A 13,791-nucleotide genomic window follows, 5' to 3' on the forward strand; every position below is an offset into this window, starting at 1 on the left:
TTCTTTCTCTCTTTCTTTCTTTCCTTCTTTCTTTCCTTCTTTCTTTCTTTCTTTCTTTCTTTCTCTCTTTCTTTCTTTCCTTCTTTCTTTCCTTCTTTCTTTCTTTCTTTCTTTCTTTCTTTCTTTCTTTCTTTCTTTCTTTCTCATTAGTTTGGTTTGGTTTGGTTTTTGGTTTGGTTTTGTTAGTTTAATCTGTTTGGCATGCAAACTGTGACTTTCTCTTCAAGATGTAAGTCTCTGTTATACTCCTTGTGGTAAAAGAAATGTAATCAGTGATACAACTGATTGTCCAGCCTTGGAGAAATCTGTTTTCTTTTCTCTCTCTGATGTATTGTAGCCATGCACCTTTAATGCAGCAGAAATAATAACACTCCTATCCCCTTCACTAGAAAGCTAGAGAGGATCTGGGTTAGTCTACTAGCAGCAGTCATATATCTTCACCTCGCAGCCATATTCGCAAGAAACTTCTGGTATGCCCACATACCTGGCTATCCTTTTCTTATAAAAGACATGCTGATGCAAGGTCTGCTTAGATTCTTTTCCTGAATGTTAGGTACAGGCTAGAGTCTTCATCTATGAAAATGCAGTTTCTTTGCATTTTGAATCCAACTTCATGTAAGCTTTACTTTACATAGTACTATAGAGCTTATGCTTGATCAAAGAATCGTGGACTAGAGCTTCATTTATCTCCTGTTATTGAAATCTTTTCAAAGAAAGGCAAAAACTTCTAAAGATTGCTGAAAATTTCCTGCCTTCAAGACCCAGAGAGATGGGGAGGGACAGTACTTCCATTTGTAATTTTAAGATAATTTTGTCAAGAACAAAATATATGTATATGCATTCAGACATTAAAATGGTGACATTTTCAGGAGTCTACTATTCTCTGCCCTCTCTGTTACTCTCCAGCCCTGTGCAAAATGAATTTAATGTCAGTGATACTAGTTGCTGCTCTAAACTGAAAGTACCTTGCATTCATTTTACATAAAGGTAATTGATGATGCAGAGTGTCGGGCAGTGGAAAACTTTATTCATTTAGGGAGAAGGAAGAAATGGGCCACCTCCTTTATAACAAGTGGTTCCCTAGAATCGTATGCAAGTGTGTCATTTAATCTGTGGATAAACAATTTCTGTGCTACAATGGCACAGGCTGCTTGCTCTCATTATGGTACTGGAAGTTTCCTCCAAAACCACAGTGCTTTTGTGGGGAGGAGCTATGAATGTCCTTTTTGTTAATTTTGAGACAGAAAACTTGAATTTACAAATCAAATAATATTCTTTTTTCCTAGTGCTGAATTTTTTAACTCATCCCCTTGTCATGAGTTATTCTTGTCCTGAATGGAATTATTAAACATCACTTTAGAGCTATTGCATATAGCTAAGGAAAGAGACTTTTAAAATTATAATAGTAACACACTAATGATCTGTAAATCTTTTGACAAAAGATTTTTGTAAAATTTTAGAAAGTTAAAATTAGTGTATACCATTAGAAATTGCTTGGGGAATAGATTAGGAGGCTGAGACTTCCAGAAGACTGCTTTCTTTATTTACAGCTTTTACTCCATTACAACGACCTCAGCTTTTCTCCTAAATGAGGAAAATTAAATAAAATTGCCCATCACTGATCAGACACAAGTTGTCTGAAAAGAACAAACAAGACACTTACAAATTTAAACTTGATATTAGTCTTGATACATCTGGCTAGGAACTTATTTACTTTCCAGTGCAGAATCCATTGCTTTCTGAGGAAGTCCTTCCTTCTGGAACCATTTCTGGTGAGTCATGTTGTCATTAAGTCCAGTAGGATTACTTGTGTAAGTGCTCACTAGCATGACTAAAAATTGCACAAGAAGATTTCTACTGTCTTTTTGGTGCCATTTTATTTTAGCATCACAGTCCATCAGAAATGACAGTGATGTATGGCAAATCTGCGAGGTCTTCAAGGCATTGTCATTGAAATCTCCAAGCTGAAGCACCACGTAAGAAATGTAGCAGACAGGTTGCCAGTAACTTTATAAAGCATCCCATAGGGGCTCTACCCTAGTGACACATTTATCTTGAAGAATCTACCTTATACATTTAAGGGAGGTACAAGTAGGGACTTTTATGTCTAAAGCACTTTGGGTAAATTTTACCTTCTATTTTTTATTTTTCAAACCATTTGAGATTCCCTTTTTCACATCCTTGCTGCTCCCAAACAAGGTTTGCTACCTCATAAACCTGTTGACCACCAAGACAAGATCTCGGCTGAGGTTTGCTGAGTATGAAAGCTATTCTGCCCAATTTTCTGCATTCTGTTGTTTTCCCAGTAGGAGGCAACATGAAGTTCACAATTGTTATCCAAAATCTAGAACAGATTTTGAAAAAATAAACATTTAGAAAAGGAGCTGAATCATCAGGATAGAGAAATATGGAGACACCAGAATATCTTTCAGAAGTGTTAAATGTTAGGAGAAGGAGCTGTATAGTCAAGTTTTCAAAATGTGAAAACAATTTGAAATATAGCAAGGTCCTATAGCAAGTAAAGTATTTATTTATTTAGCAATTTACTTTGTTTACAGTGCACATACCTTTAATTTTAAATATCACTTTGCTTATGCTGACTGTTAGAATTCTGGCAAAGGGCCAATATGTCAGGAAACAGCTAACAAGAAAATTTTATTGATGCACCTCTACTACATATGAAATACATTACAGTGCAAACTAGCCAACAGAACAAAGTAATAAAGAAAAATTTCTGTGAAGGCATATTTGTTAGGAATTAGTAGTGAATACTCATTTCTTATGTTCTAAATTTCACTCAAGTTCAATTCTCAAGAGTTTTGCTTCTAAGTGAACAAAATAACTGTTCTGTATAGTCTTTTCCCATTGATGCTTAGAGCTAATGTTCCTTAGTGTATCATTTTGTTTCTTTTTCTATCAATGATTAATACAGGAAAAAATAGGCAAAGGTACCACAGACCTTGTTAATCGTTTAGGGTATTTTTCTTAATTTCAGTAGCCTGAAGGCTTTCTTTGTTCATTTAAATAGTAATGACTCTCTGTTTATGTGGTCATCCGGAAACCATTATTAAAGTTGAAATGCTTGTTCAAATTCCCAATATAAGAAGTTTGAAAAAAATTCTGAAAGAAACTTGTAGTATAATTTCTTTCTCTTGTGGAAGGGAGACAGAATTGAATGAAACTGGTAAAGTGCTAGCACTTAAATAAAATTTATACTCCTGCTATGTGTGGTGAAAATACACTGTTTTCAGAAACAAGACTACAAACTTTGTTATTGTTGCCTGAAAACTAACAGAAATTTAAAAAAAAAAAAAAATCTTCCTGATGGATGTTCTGCTTATGTTATACGTGCCTGGCATTTCTTTGCCTCTTTTATTGTTATCAAAAATATTAACATGCAAACAGGATCTTTGATTTTTGAGGTAGTCATTTTATGCAATTTAAAACTCATGAGTAGGTTTCATGTAGTTTAGCCTGTAGAGTAATTAACAGCTATTTAGGAAACTGTCAGTGAAAACACTATATAGGCACTATTATTTTGTTCCTCATTATTATTTTGCAACATACTCTGTCTTTGGTCTTTTACTCAGTTTTGAAGTGAGGCAGTAATTGCACCCTGCTTACCATCTCCTTCAGAATAAGGTTAGAGGCCATGATTTTCTTCCTTTTTGAAGGATGAGATTCTGGCATGACCTCAAAGTTGAAAAGAATTACTGGTCCCAGTGATAGATAGAATTCAGAATGAATTCTAAATACCTTTCTCCCCATTGTCGAGGTATATAATTCAAAATGTGGACATTAATGGCCTCAGTGCTAGTGTGCATTTATTCATAAACTAGTGACTTGTACAACACAAAAATTCATATTTTCTGTGGTAGAGCTAACATGCACTTTGGAATTATTCTAGCTAAAAGGTATTCTCTGAAAGTAATGCCATAAAATCACTGCTACCCATTAGCAATCACTTGCACATTCTTAACTTACTGTTCAGCTATTTCACATGTTGGCCTGTTATGACATATCTTGCCATTCAGGTGAAGAATTCAGAACAGGAGCTATCTGCTTGCTACAAATGTTTTGCTCTAATTTTCAGCAAATTATTTTAATATTTACTACAAGTCTTCTGTCAAAAGGACATGTTTCCTAATAGGCCGGCATGTAGCAAAAGCCCATTTTATCTTGACATCTCATGTAAAGATTTCACCTGTAATATGGCACTCAGTAAACTCATTACAAATTTCTTTTTCTCACCTTAAAAAACAGATATATGTTTTTGTAAATACAAGTTTAATGACACTAATTTTTCAGGAGAATAAGAGTGTTCCTGAATCATGGTTTCCCTTCTAGTTTGACTGCATTTCTGTCTGTATGACTGTTTGACACAGGCTGCCCTTCAGTTTGAAGCTGGCTAAACAAATTTGATTTTTTTTTTAAGCTTACACAAGCACTTGCTCCTAAACCCTATTTCTAAAACATATATCTAAACTTCTTTTATTAGACTGGACCCTACTATAACTTCCTTATTTGTTTTAGAAAATTATTCCACAAGTTCCTTACTCTCACTAGAATGCCCAGTAGAAGAGTGTGGACATCTTTAAGGATTTTGGCAAAATCTACTGAGTTATTTCTGCTAGGGATTTTTCTAATTTCTCCTGAACCACGTTGAAATGAAACTAAATTTATTTTAAAAAATCCAAACCAAAACAAACTCACTTGTGGCATTAGTACTGCAAGAGTCTATTACTCCTTCCTAGGAGGGGTGAAAAAAAAAAGAGAAAAATTAGTTTACTGTTTTCATAATTTTTGAGGGAAGTTGTTCAATAATTCACAAATTCATAACGAACATGTGAAAAGGCACTAGACTTAAAATAAAGGAGTCTTATTCAAGGAGATCTGAGTGCAACTTCCTCTGATTTACACTTACCCACACAAATTAGTATGATTCTTTTCATGCATCAGACACAATTTGTGCCTTGAGCTGCCAATTTTGCCAGTATATTTTGTCACACATACTCATAATGCTGATTCCAACTACATTCTCTGTCCTTTCTTCATCTGTTGTTCCCTCCCTAACTTGGAAAAGAAACAGTCATTGCATCTTTCTAAACAGTGCTTTTTCTAACTTAATTTTCAATAATTTCTCTAGAGTATCCTTGAAATTCTTTAAGACAGTTTCTTTGACAGCTAATGTAAGCTTTTCTTAGTATTCTGCAACTATGAATAATTCCCTTATTTTGTTTATATTTACATTCTGGAGAAAATTTATAGACTTATTTTTGATCTTAGTGAGTCTTTTATTTTGAAGAATTTGAAAATATGATTTCCAGCCTTCTTCTGTTGTATTCTCCAATAACTGCATCAGAGCTAAGCTGATATAAGCCAAATTTAAATTGATGTATTACTAGTATTTCCAAGCCACTTCTGTTTTTCATGTTGATTTAAGAATGTCTCGTGACTTTTTTATACCACAGCAGATCATGTGTGCAAGAACTCCTAAAAAAACAGTCGCTAAATTAAGTAAAAGAAATGAAAACTTATTACAATGTTAAATTCAACAGAACCTACTTTTTGTGTTAGTATTCTTAAATTCAGCTTTTACTAAACAGTTATTGGTGTAATCAGGAAAAAGCATAACTAACTGGTATTTTCCAAGGAGAACAACTGATGATGTTTAATTCAAGTACCAGAAGTCATGACATTAATTGACATGTAGGCAGAACTGAATCTTCATTCACTGGAAAAAAATAATCAGATTTTTAGTTTGGCACTTTTCTCCTATGTGAAAAGTACTGGCCGACAGTATAATTTTGATAGTTTTACAGAGGTAAAGCCAGAGGAGACTATTAGATTAGCTAAACTAACACCTTGGTTCTCATTGTCTTACACTTAATCCAATTCCATCTGTCTTCATCTTAGTAATTTCTGGTTAAATGAAGACCAGCTTTGAAATATCAGACATCGAACTGAGATCTGAAAGCAGCAATGGGTAGAGAATCATAATTGTTCTTGGTTGTTTACCCCAGTGGTTAATTACATTCAGTTATAAAAGCGTGTAGCTTATTCTACTCTGAAGGTACCTGTCTGAAGTTTCCAACTTCTGGTTATATCCTTCTGTCCTAGAATAAAAGAAGACCCTGAGTAATTTCTCCCTGTGGTAGTACTTGTTTATGATATCTAGCCAGATTTCCCTTATCCCTTTGTTGTTATCAAAAAGATAGACCAAATAGAAGCCAAATAGATAGACCTCTTTAATCCTCCTGTTAATGTCATTTGAGAACTGAAGATTACAACATATTTTTATGACACTTTTAATCTTCCTTCTCTTAATTTCTTTTTAAGAAATATATCCCCTCAAAATCTGTGTAATGTATCAGCAATGATCTAATGTTCAGGTACTATCAGCAATGATCTAATGTTCAGGTACAAGTAAAATGACCACCCCACTCCCAGGCTATATTTCACTGTTTGTGTAACCAAATATCGTATCAATTAAGTTTTCTTTCTATGATATCCCTTCTGTCTGGAGTTGTTCATCCAATACAATACTGAGGTTCCTTCCAGAACTGCTTCTTTCTAGACCATAGTCCCCAATCCTCTACCTCGTGCTCTTTTTTGTCTGAGTTACATCTTCGCAATTTTTGCAATGTCTAACATTGCTAATTGATCCAGGCATTTCATTAATTTTACTCTGCTAGTGCCATCTGGAGAACTGCTAGGCATAAAATTTATGTCTCCTTCTCAGTCTTCGATAGAACTTTTGAATACTAGGTCTGATATCTGGAGAAGCAAGATATGCTGGTTTTGTGTTCAATAGTAGATGAGAGGGTATTGCCTTCTTCTCCCTGAGTGTTACTAGCATATCATGCTACTTTTTCTTCAACTGAGGGAAATAAATTGCTCACAATTACTACCTTTTTCTGCTTTGTCATTAACAATTGTTTTACCTGTGTTAATGTGAATATTGTTACATAAGAAGCAAAGGAAAATACATTAAAATTCAAATTAAAACCAGTAATTTCTATCTTCAATAAATTCTTGGTCATATTATGCTATGTTGTATAAAATATTTTATTTAGGATTTGCAATTTACACTGACTAAATGTTCATTTTGTCAGTGTTGTTATTTTTAGCCAGAGCTTTTTTAGTTCAATATTTCATATATATCTTCCTGTTTTGTCTTCCAGATTCCTGTCGCTGTAACACAGATAAGTTCAACCAACCACCCAGTGAAAGTGGGACTTTCAGATGCGTTTGTGGTTGTGCACAGGATCCAGCAAATTCCCAGTATGTAGAATTGTAATGGTGCTAATGGTTTGGAGGCTTAGAAATTACTATAAGCTAATTTTATCAAGGATGATTAGCTGCACAACAAATCACTTAGCTAATTTCAGCTTGTTAATTCAAGTGTAATTTTATTTGCTTGATAATTCCCAGTATGGCTTTTTCTGTCATTGTTTCTTTTGAACTGATAAATTAAGTAAATAAAATTAAATGGCCAGTCAAATAATGTCAAATTAAACTGTCAACCAGCACAATTTGGTATTCCATAAGATACTTTATTTGAAATATGTCTCCTTATTCATAGAGAAGAAGAATCACCCTGTTCAAAAAACCCATCTGTATCTAAAAATATCCAGACTGGAAGTTCTTGATACTTTATATACATTTTAGTGAGAGGAAAGAAGAGGAGATGTAGTTATTAGATAACATCTTGGGCTCACATAGTCATGGCAACTGTATTGCAGGTGACATTTGATTTTCCCTGTCTTTCATTATACTTTATATGGTTTGACTGAAAATGAATAGCAGGACATCAAGTGTGATTTCTTCAATGCTTTGTTTTAACACAGTGTATACAGAACCCTTTGAGTTTGTTTAGCCATTAGAGAATATGTTCATTTTTCGAGTCTGCTGGTTTTATTTACTTATTTGGAAAAAAATTACTAAGTTCAGTTTTTAGTGATCCTCTAATAGCAGGGTGTATATGGAAGCAGCTGTGCTTGAACTAGCCTCCTAGGAGACACCCTGTGGTGCAGACAAAACTCACAGAGACTGACCTGATCCAGCCCATCTTTAAGACAGACTGCAGATGAGGCTGATAATGAAGTTATAAGTGCCATTGCCTCTCAGCTTATCCTATATCTTTATCACATAAATATATAAACAGTCTTTAACATGAGGGAGATTAAATCCTATATGTCTGGTCATGGGGAATATGGAAAATTTTAGTACCATCTGTTACTTGTTATGAGCTCAGAGTAGTGTAAATGACGTTGGCACACTCAGATTTCACTTAAGAGGTCAGAAATTTGTAATTGTGATGTGCCTATGGTTGGATGGATTGGTTTTGAGTGTTTAAGAACAAATGAATCTAGGCAATCGAATTCAGTAATGTGAGTGATGTTTGCAAGGGAATGATCTGAATATTTCTGAATCTTCAGCTTGTAAGAGCTCCAAAAATGGATTCAGGTGGAAACTAGGTTGATTGACTTATGCAAATGGTTTATGAGAACAGTCACAGAGAAATTCTATGTAAGAGATGCAAGCAGCATGCAGATCTTTTGACATCAGGCCTCCATAATCAAACACCACTAAAAAACCTTTTTTAGATTTACATATTTGTATGGAAAACATATGGTATATGTGAGTCTTTATTCTAGTTTGAATGTTTCTTTCTGTAGCAATATTTTAGACACGCACCTTGTTTCACTGGCACTAAATAATGTTGGTTTTCATGAATGCAGAATTACTTACTAGTCTTCTGGTGTTAGTATTTTTGTAATTTTTTTTCTCACATGACACTTTCTGACAAGTGAAATGAGAATATAGTGTGGGTAAGGAGTATAAAACATAACACTGCTATAACTGTTTTGATAGCATTATTCATGTATTACTGTTTGCAATGCAATGCTTTTCCCCCTAACTACCTCTAGCTTGCACTTCTGTGGATGGTGGTAATTCATGATTACTTTTGCTAGTTTACAGTTTACACAAGAGCTAATATTAATCATGGGAAGCTCCTTTTACAGTAGATTTTCCTGAAGGCCAGTTGTGTTTTCCACGAAACAGGTTAATATTGATAGGTGTGGGCAATATAATAACACCTTGACAGAACTGGTAAATAATGTTGGTCCATAGAAAGCCAGTATCAGATGCCCTTAAAATATGCACATTCTTGAATTCTTGTTTTTCAGAGGTGTCAAATCAACTATGGCTAGTCAATTACTGAAAAAGTGATATGATGGAATTGTTATTTTACTTTATTTGTTAGCTCCTTAAGGCAATTGAAAAATATAAATTGCTGTCTATCCCAAAAGAAGGCAAAGTATATCTAGCTGCTCTAGGTTATCACTTTTGCAAAGATTTTGCCATCAAAAGAACCCAGTCTCCCTTTATGTTCATGGCTAGTTATTAAAAAAAAAACAAAAAAAAAACAAACCACCATCGCATCCCCCAAACTCTGCTGTTTCATGTTCGACCTTTGTCATTTGTATATTTATTGTTTTTGTATATATTGTGCATTTGAAAAGGAAAGAGACAGTAACTGCAACATAAGCCAATTTGAACAAAAATATCCTCTCAGTTTTCAAAGATGCTGAATGTCTTTGGTGCAGTCTGTATGCTCAGCATACCAAAATTTCAGTATAACAGTCCTAGTTTTATTGAAGTACTTTCAGAAGATTTAGAACTATTTATCAGACTTTTTTTCAGAGGTACTGTCCAAAACATTGGTAATAACTTTTTTAATTCTTCTGAAAGGTGGGTTCAAAAGCAAGACAAACCTATTTCATTCTAAGGAGAGGCAATCTTACTTTTTGATCAGCCATTTCATTTCAAAAGTGCATTTTAATGAGTGCTGAAAAGTATCCTCTTGAAGAGTCAAGAGCAAAAAGGAAGGATTTTCTGAACTTTTTAAAATGGAGGACCTTGAGCATTTTATACCTATTTTTGTTAATATAATCCTATATAAAGGCTTTGCAGTAATACCCCTTTCACCTGCCCCTAAAAGAATACAGGCACCTACACAAAATCTTTTAAAAGTTAGAGCATAGAGACAGGAGGTTTTTCGCAGGTGACTTTCTCCCTCTTTTCTTTTTGATACTTTTCCTTGATCTGCTACTACTTCTTGCATATAGACAATGTCTTTACTTTCAAGCCTATATGTGGTACTACTATATTGTTGCAGATTGGCCATTATTTTATCTTTTAGATCTAGATCTAGATTTGCCTATATATATTCTAGAGGTGTTTTGGAATGAATGGTAATGTGTGAAGGGAAGTAAATTTCTGTTTGACAGCAAGGTTAACCTGAAAAGCCCTAAATTCTGAAATTTAAATGACAGCAAAAATGGCAAAGTAAGTATATTAATTAATTTCAGAGGAAAAGTTTCTTATTTTTCCAGGTAATTCAGTTGAAATCAGCCAGGCTCTGGACCTCTACTTCTGATTTGTAAGATAAGTTAGAGGGACCACCTTGATTTCTTCTTCAGACAGGTTGAACACTTGTACACTATTTTTCCTTTTGTAACAAAGACACCAAGAATATTTCTTGGATGTTTTCCAGTTAGACAACACATGATTGATGATGAAAAAGCTGGGAGATAGCTTTATGTGTTCCTCCAGCAAGTCTTCTCTCTATTTTTCAACATCTTCACTGCTTCAGGAGCCTTGTCCCTTTCCCATTGCAACCGCCTTCTCTTCCCTGTTCCCTTTTATTTCCTGTTTATTTCTCATCCATCACTGCCATTCTGTTCTTGGTCCTTCTTTCAGTTGCCTGTGGTGTTCTTTTCTCTCTCTTCTGCAGACTCTCAAGATCTTTCTCTAATTTCATGACCATCTTTTCCCCCTTCCATTTTTCTTTTTCTTCAGGGTTACTACATTTCTGTCCTTTGTTTCAGTGCTCTCTCCCCTATTGTCTTTCAATTAGCTTTTAGTTGGACAAGAAGAAGAAATAAAAAAGCATTTGCTGCAACCCCCTTTTGTATTTCAGAAATAAAAAAGCCCACCAGTGAACCTTCCCAGACTGTTCTTTGTTTTCCACAAAAGTGTGAAACACACTGGTAAAATGAGAGTGTCCGATTCAGAGGATCTACACAGTCTCGCACTTAGAGATAATGGCTAGTAGGTTTTTCTCCACAATGAGACATACTTCTCTGTGATCTTGGCCTATACCGTATTAGATACAGCTTTTTTAGGAAATCCATACCTTGACAACTCAACATTTAATCACACTGAAATTATTCGACAACACTGTGTACAGAAACAAAATTGTAGCTGTGTGTTATTAATATTCCAGTTTTGGTGCAATTAGTGTCACTCAATGTGTAGTGTACCTCAAGCATACAATTAAGTGACAACTCTGCATGTTATAACTATTTGCTGAAGATGTCTCTCCAGTTTGTTTACAGCAGTGAAGCCTCTGAAAGAACCTTGGCATTACCTTCCTGTAGGGTAAAAGATGACTAGCTGTTTATGTTTTGATGTCTATTGTATAAACTTGCAGCACCACTTGGGAAATTGCAGTCTAATTTGCTGCTGCCTTACTGGCAAAGTTGTCATTTATCCCTGTGTGAAGTGGGTCTCATAGTTATTGGTCTAAATTCTCAGTGTTTATTCATCCTTTCCACTAGAGTAACTAACCCCACAGAGCACCAGCCCCTCCAGCCCTGCGTGCTTGTCTGCTGGTACAAAAGAGCTGCTGGGTTCCTTGCACTAGATGTACGATTTAGGAGCGGTGGAGGAAAGAGATGGACATGCTGCGGACCATCGGCAACATGATAGTGATCAAAGTTTAAAATATTCTCATAAGCCACCACAGACCAGTCTCAGAGTGAGGCAGCTTTGAACATAGTGGGTTAAGGGAGTAAAGCAAAGTTTTCACACCTAGATCCTGTACTAAGAGCTACTCAGCTGGCATTAGGAATTAAGGTAAATCTGAAAGGACATGGAGAGTTTCAAAGTAAATGATTTTTGGTAGACACAGAGCATTGGGACAGTATGGTTTTTTCTACATTGTTCATAAAGAAGGTGTTTTCAGAACCGACTTCACTGGTTTGCTTGTTCACAGATCATATGTCTTTGACCTGTGGCTTCCAAGTTTGAAAGGATTTTTTTTTAAGAGAATGATAAAACTAGTACAACTAGGGGATCTGAATTTTTATCTAAATTCAGATATGTGTAATAGTCAATGACCAAGAGCAATCATGGTGGTGTTTGGATTACAGGCATGTCTGGTCCCAGTGTCAGCACCTCAAGAATTAGCTAGTTAATATTCATAGAATCATAGAATAAACAGGGTTGGAAAAGACCTCTGAGATCATCAAGTCCAACCCTTTAACTTTAGCAATACAAAGCTGTTAAAAACAAATCAGAATGTCATTCTGATTCCCCTGTCTTTTGTGGTGATGGCAATCAGACATACCAGGCTGGCAAAATATATATTTGCCTGAAGGTTTTATTCGGTCAGTGATGTTAAACAAGATTGCTGCCAAGCAAAGTCCGTGGCTGTATAGCACAGCAGCTGTGCCCCACCCCTCTCTAGGCCTTATATTTTTCACAAACTGCTTGCAGCTCGCTGGATATGTTTCATAAATTGCTTACTTCAAATTGGCTTCTAGATAATCAAATACACCCTCTTACCATTTGTGTGTTCTCTATCAGCAAAACTTAAAAGTGAAAATGCAGTTGTGCAAATACATATGGCCTTGTTTAGCAGTTTTTTCTGTATGTATGGCCAATCCCAATTCCCTAGAAATCTTTTAAGCAAAGGTTTTTATTTGTACGAATATATAATTTAAAAACTCAGAATTACTTCTCCGGTATTTTCACATTCCACTGTATTGCAGGTTTTAGCTGAGGAATGCTGTATGAGGAAAAGTGATATGTAATAGAAAAGATACTGAGAGATTATGCATCTGTCAGACATATATTTAGAATGGTTTTTTAAGAGCTACTGAGCCTTCAGACATCTTAAGAAATCACTGGTGCTCTCCTGGTACTGATCCATCTCCAGAGCGCTCTCCCTATTTAGTACATTTAGTCAATTCTGGCAGTTCTCTTTTGCTGAATACTTATATGGTATCATTTAGTTTAATAATACTGTGATAAAATCACATAGAAGTATTTTGTCACACCAGAATCTTGCACATTTATAATTTACCAATCCATTGTCTAATCCCTTGAAAGGATTCTTTCCACTGGCCTTCTGACCCACCACGTTATATCTCTAGGTCACTGAGGAATGTTCTTACCTCAAGTAGCTGCTGTTTTCTTCAGATTTTTCTGCTGGGACTGTACCTTTGGCCTTGTGTTCAAAGATAGCACATGTACATGTCACAGAAACAAAACAAAGAACAGTTTAAATCATGCTATAAAAATTAAACCAAATATAAAAAAATAGAATCTGTTATTGAAAAATATGAGTTATTCAGTTAAAAAGGTGTGTTTGAGAAACTCAGACATAGAAATGTAAAATGTTTTCTTGACTGGAAGAAAAATACATATTTTCTGTCACTCAGAACTGGGATTGGTACTTCAAAAGTATAAACACATGCAAAAAGTCCTTTTCCTTTCCTCCCTTCCCTGCCAGACCTTATGTAATACCTCTTTTCAGCAAAATACCTGTATATGATGCTTAAATATTTATCTATTACTGCATCAAATAGTTTCACTAGTTCTTGTCATGTTAAGGTGTATACTGAGCTACATGGGCTCATAAGCTCTTTGTGATTCTCCACTAGTGGGGTTTTTTTGTGAAAGAGCTAAATAGACAGCATAAGACAAGGGAAAAAA

General features: G+C 35.0%; 1 protein-coding gene across 1 annotated transcript in view; it reads left to right on the forward strand.

Moving 5' to 3' along the window:
- Window positions 1–13,791, forward strand: part of PLXDC2 (plexin domain containing 2) — a 254,364-nt gene that overhangs the window by 187,548 nt on the left and 53,025 nt on the right. The window contains exon 7 of the mRNA XM_017817251.1: window positions 7,185–7,284. Within this exon, the coding sequence (XP_017672740.1) occupies window positions 7,185–7,284 (100 nt within the window). The remainder of the gene's footprint in view (window positions 1–7,184; window positions 7,285–13,791) is intronic.

Source organism: Lepidothrix coronata, unplaced genomic scaffold, assembly GCF_001604755.1.
Source record: "Lepidothrix coronata isolate B3197 unplaced genomic scaffold, Lepidothrix_coronata-1.0 Scaffold59, whole genome shotgun sequence".
Taxonomy (NCBI): Eukaryota; Metazoa; Chordata; class Aves; order Passeriformes; family Pipridae; genus Lepidothrix; species Lepidothrix coronata.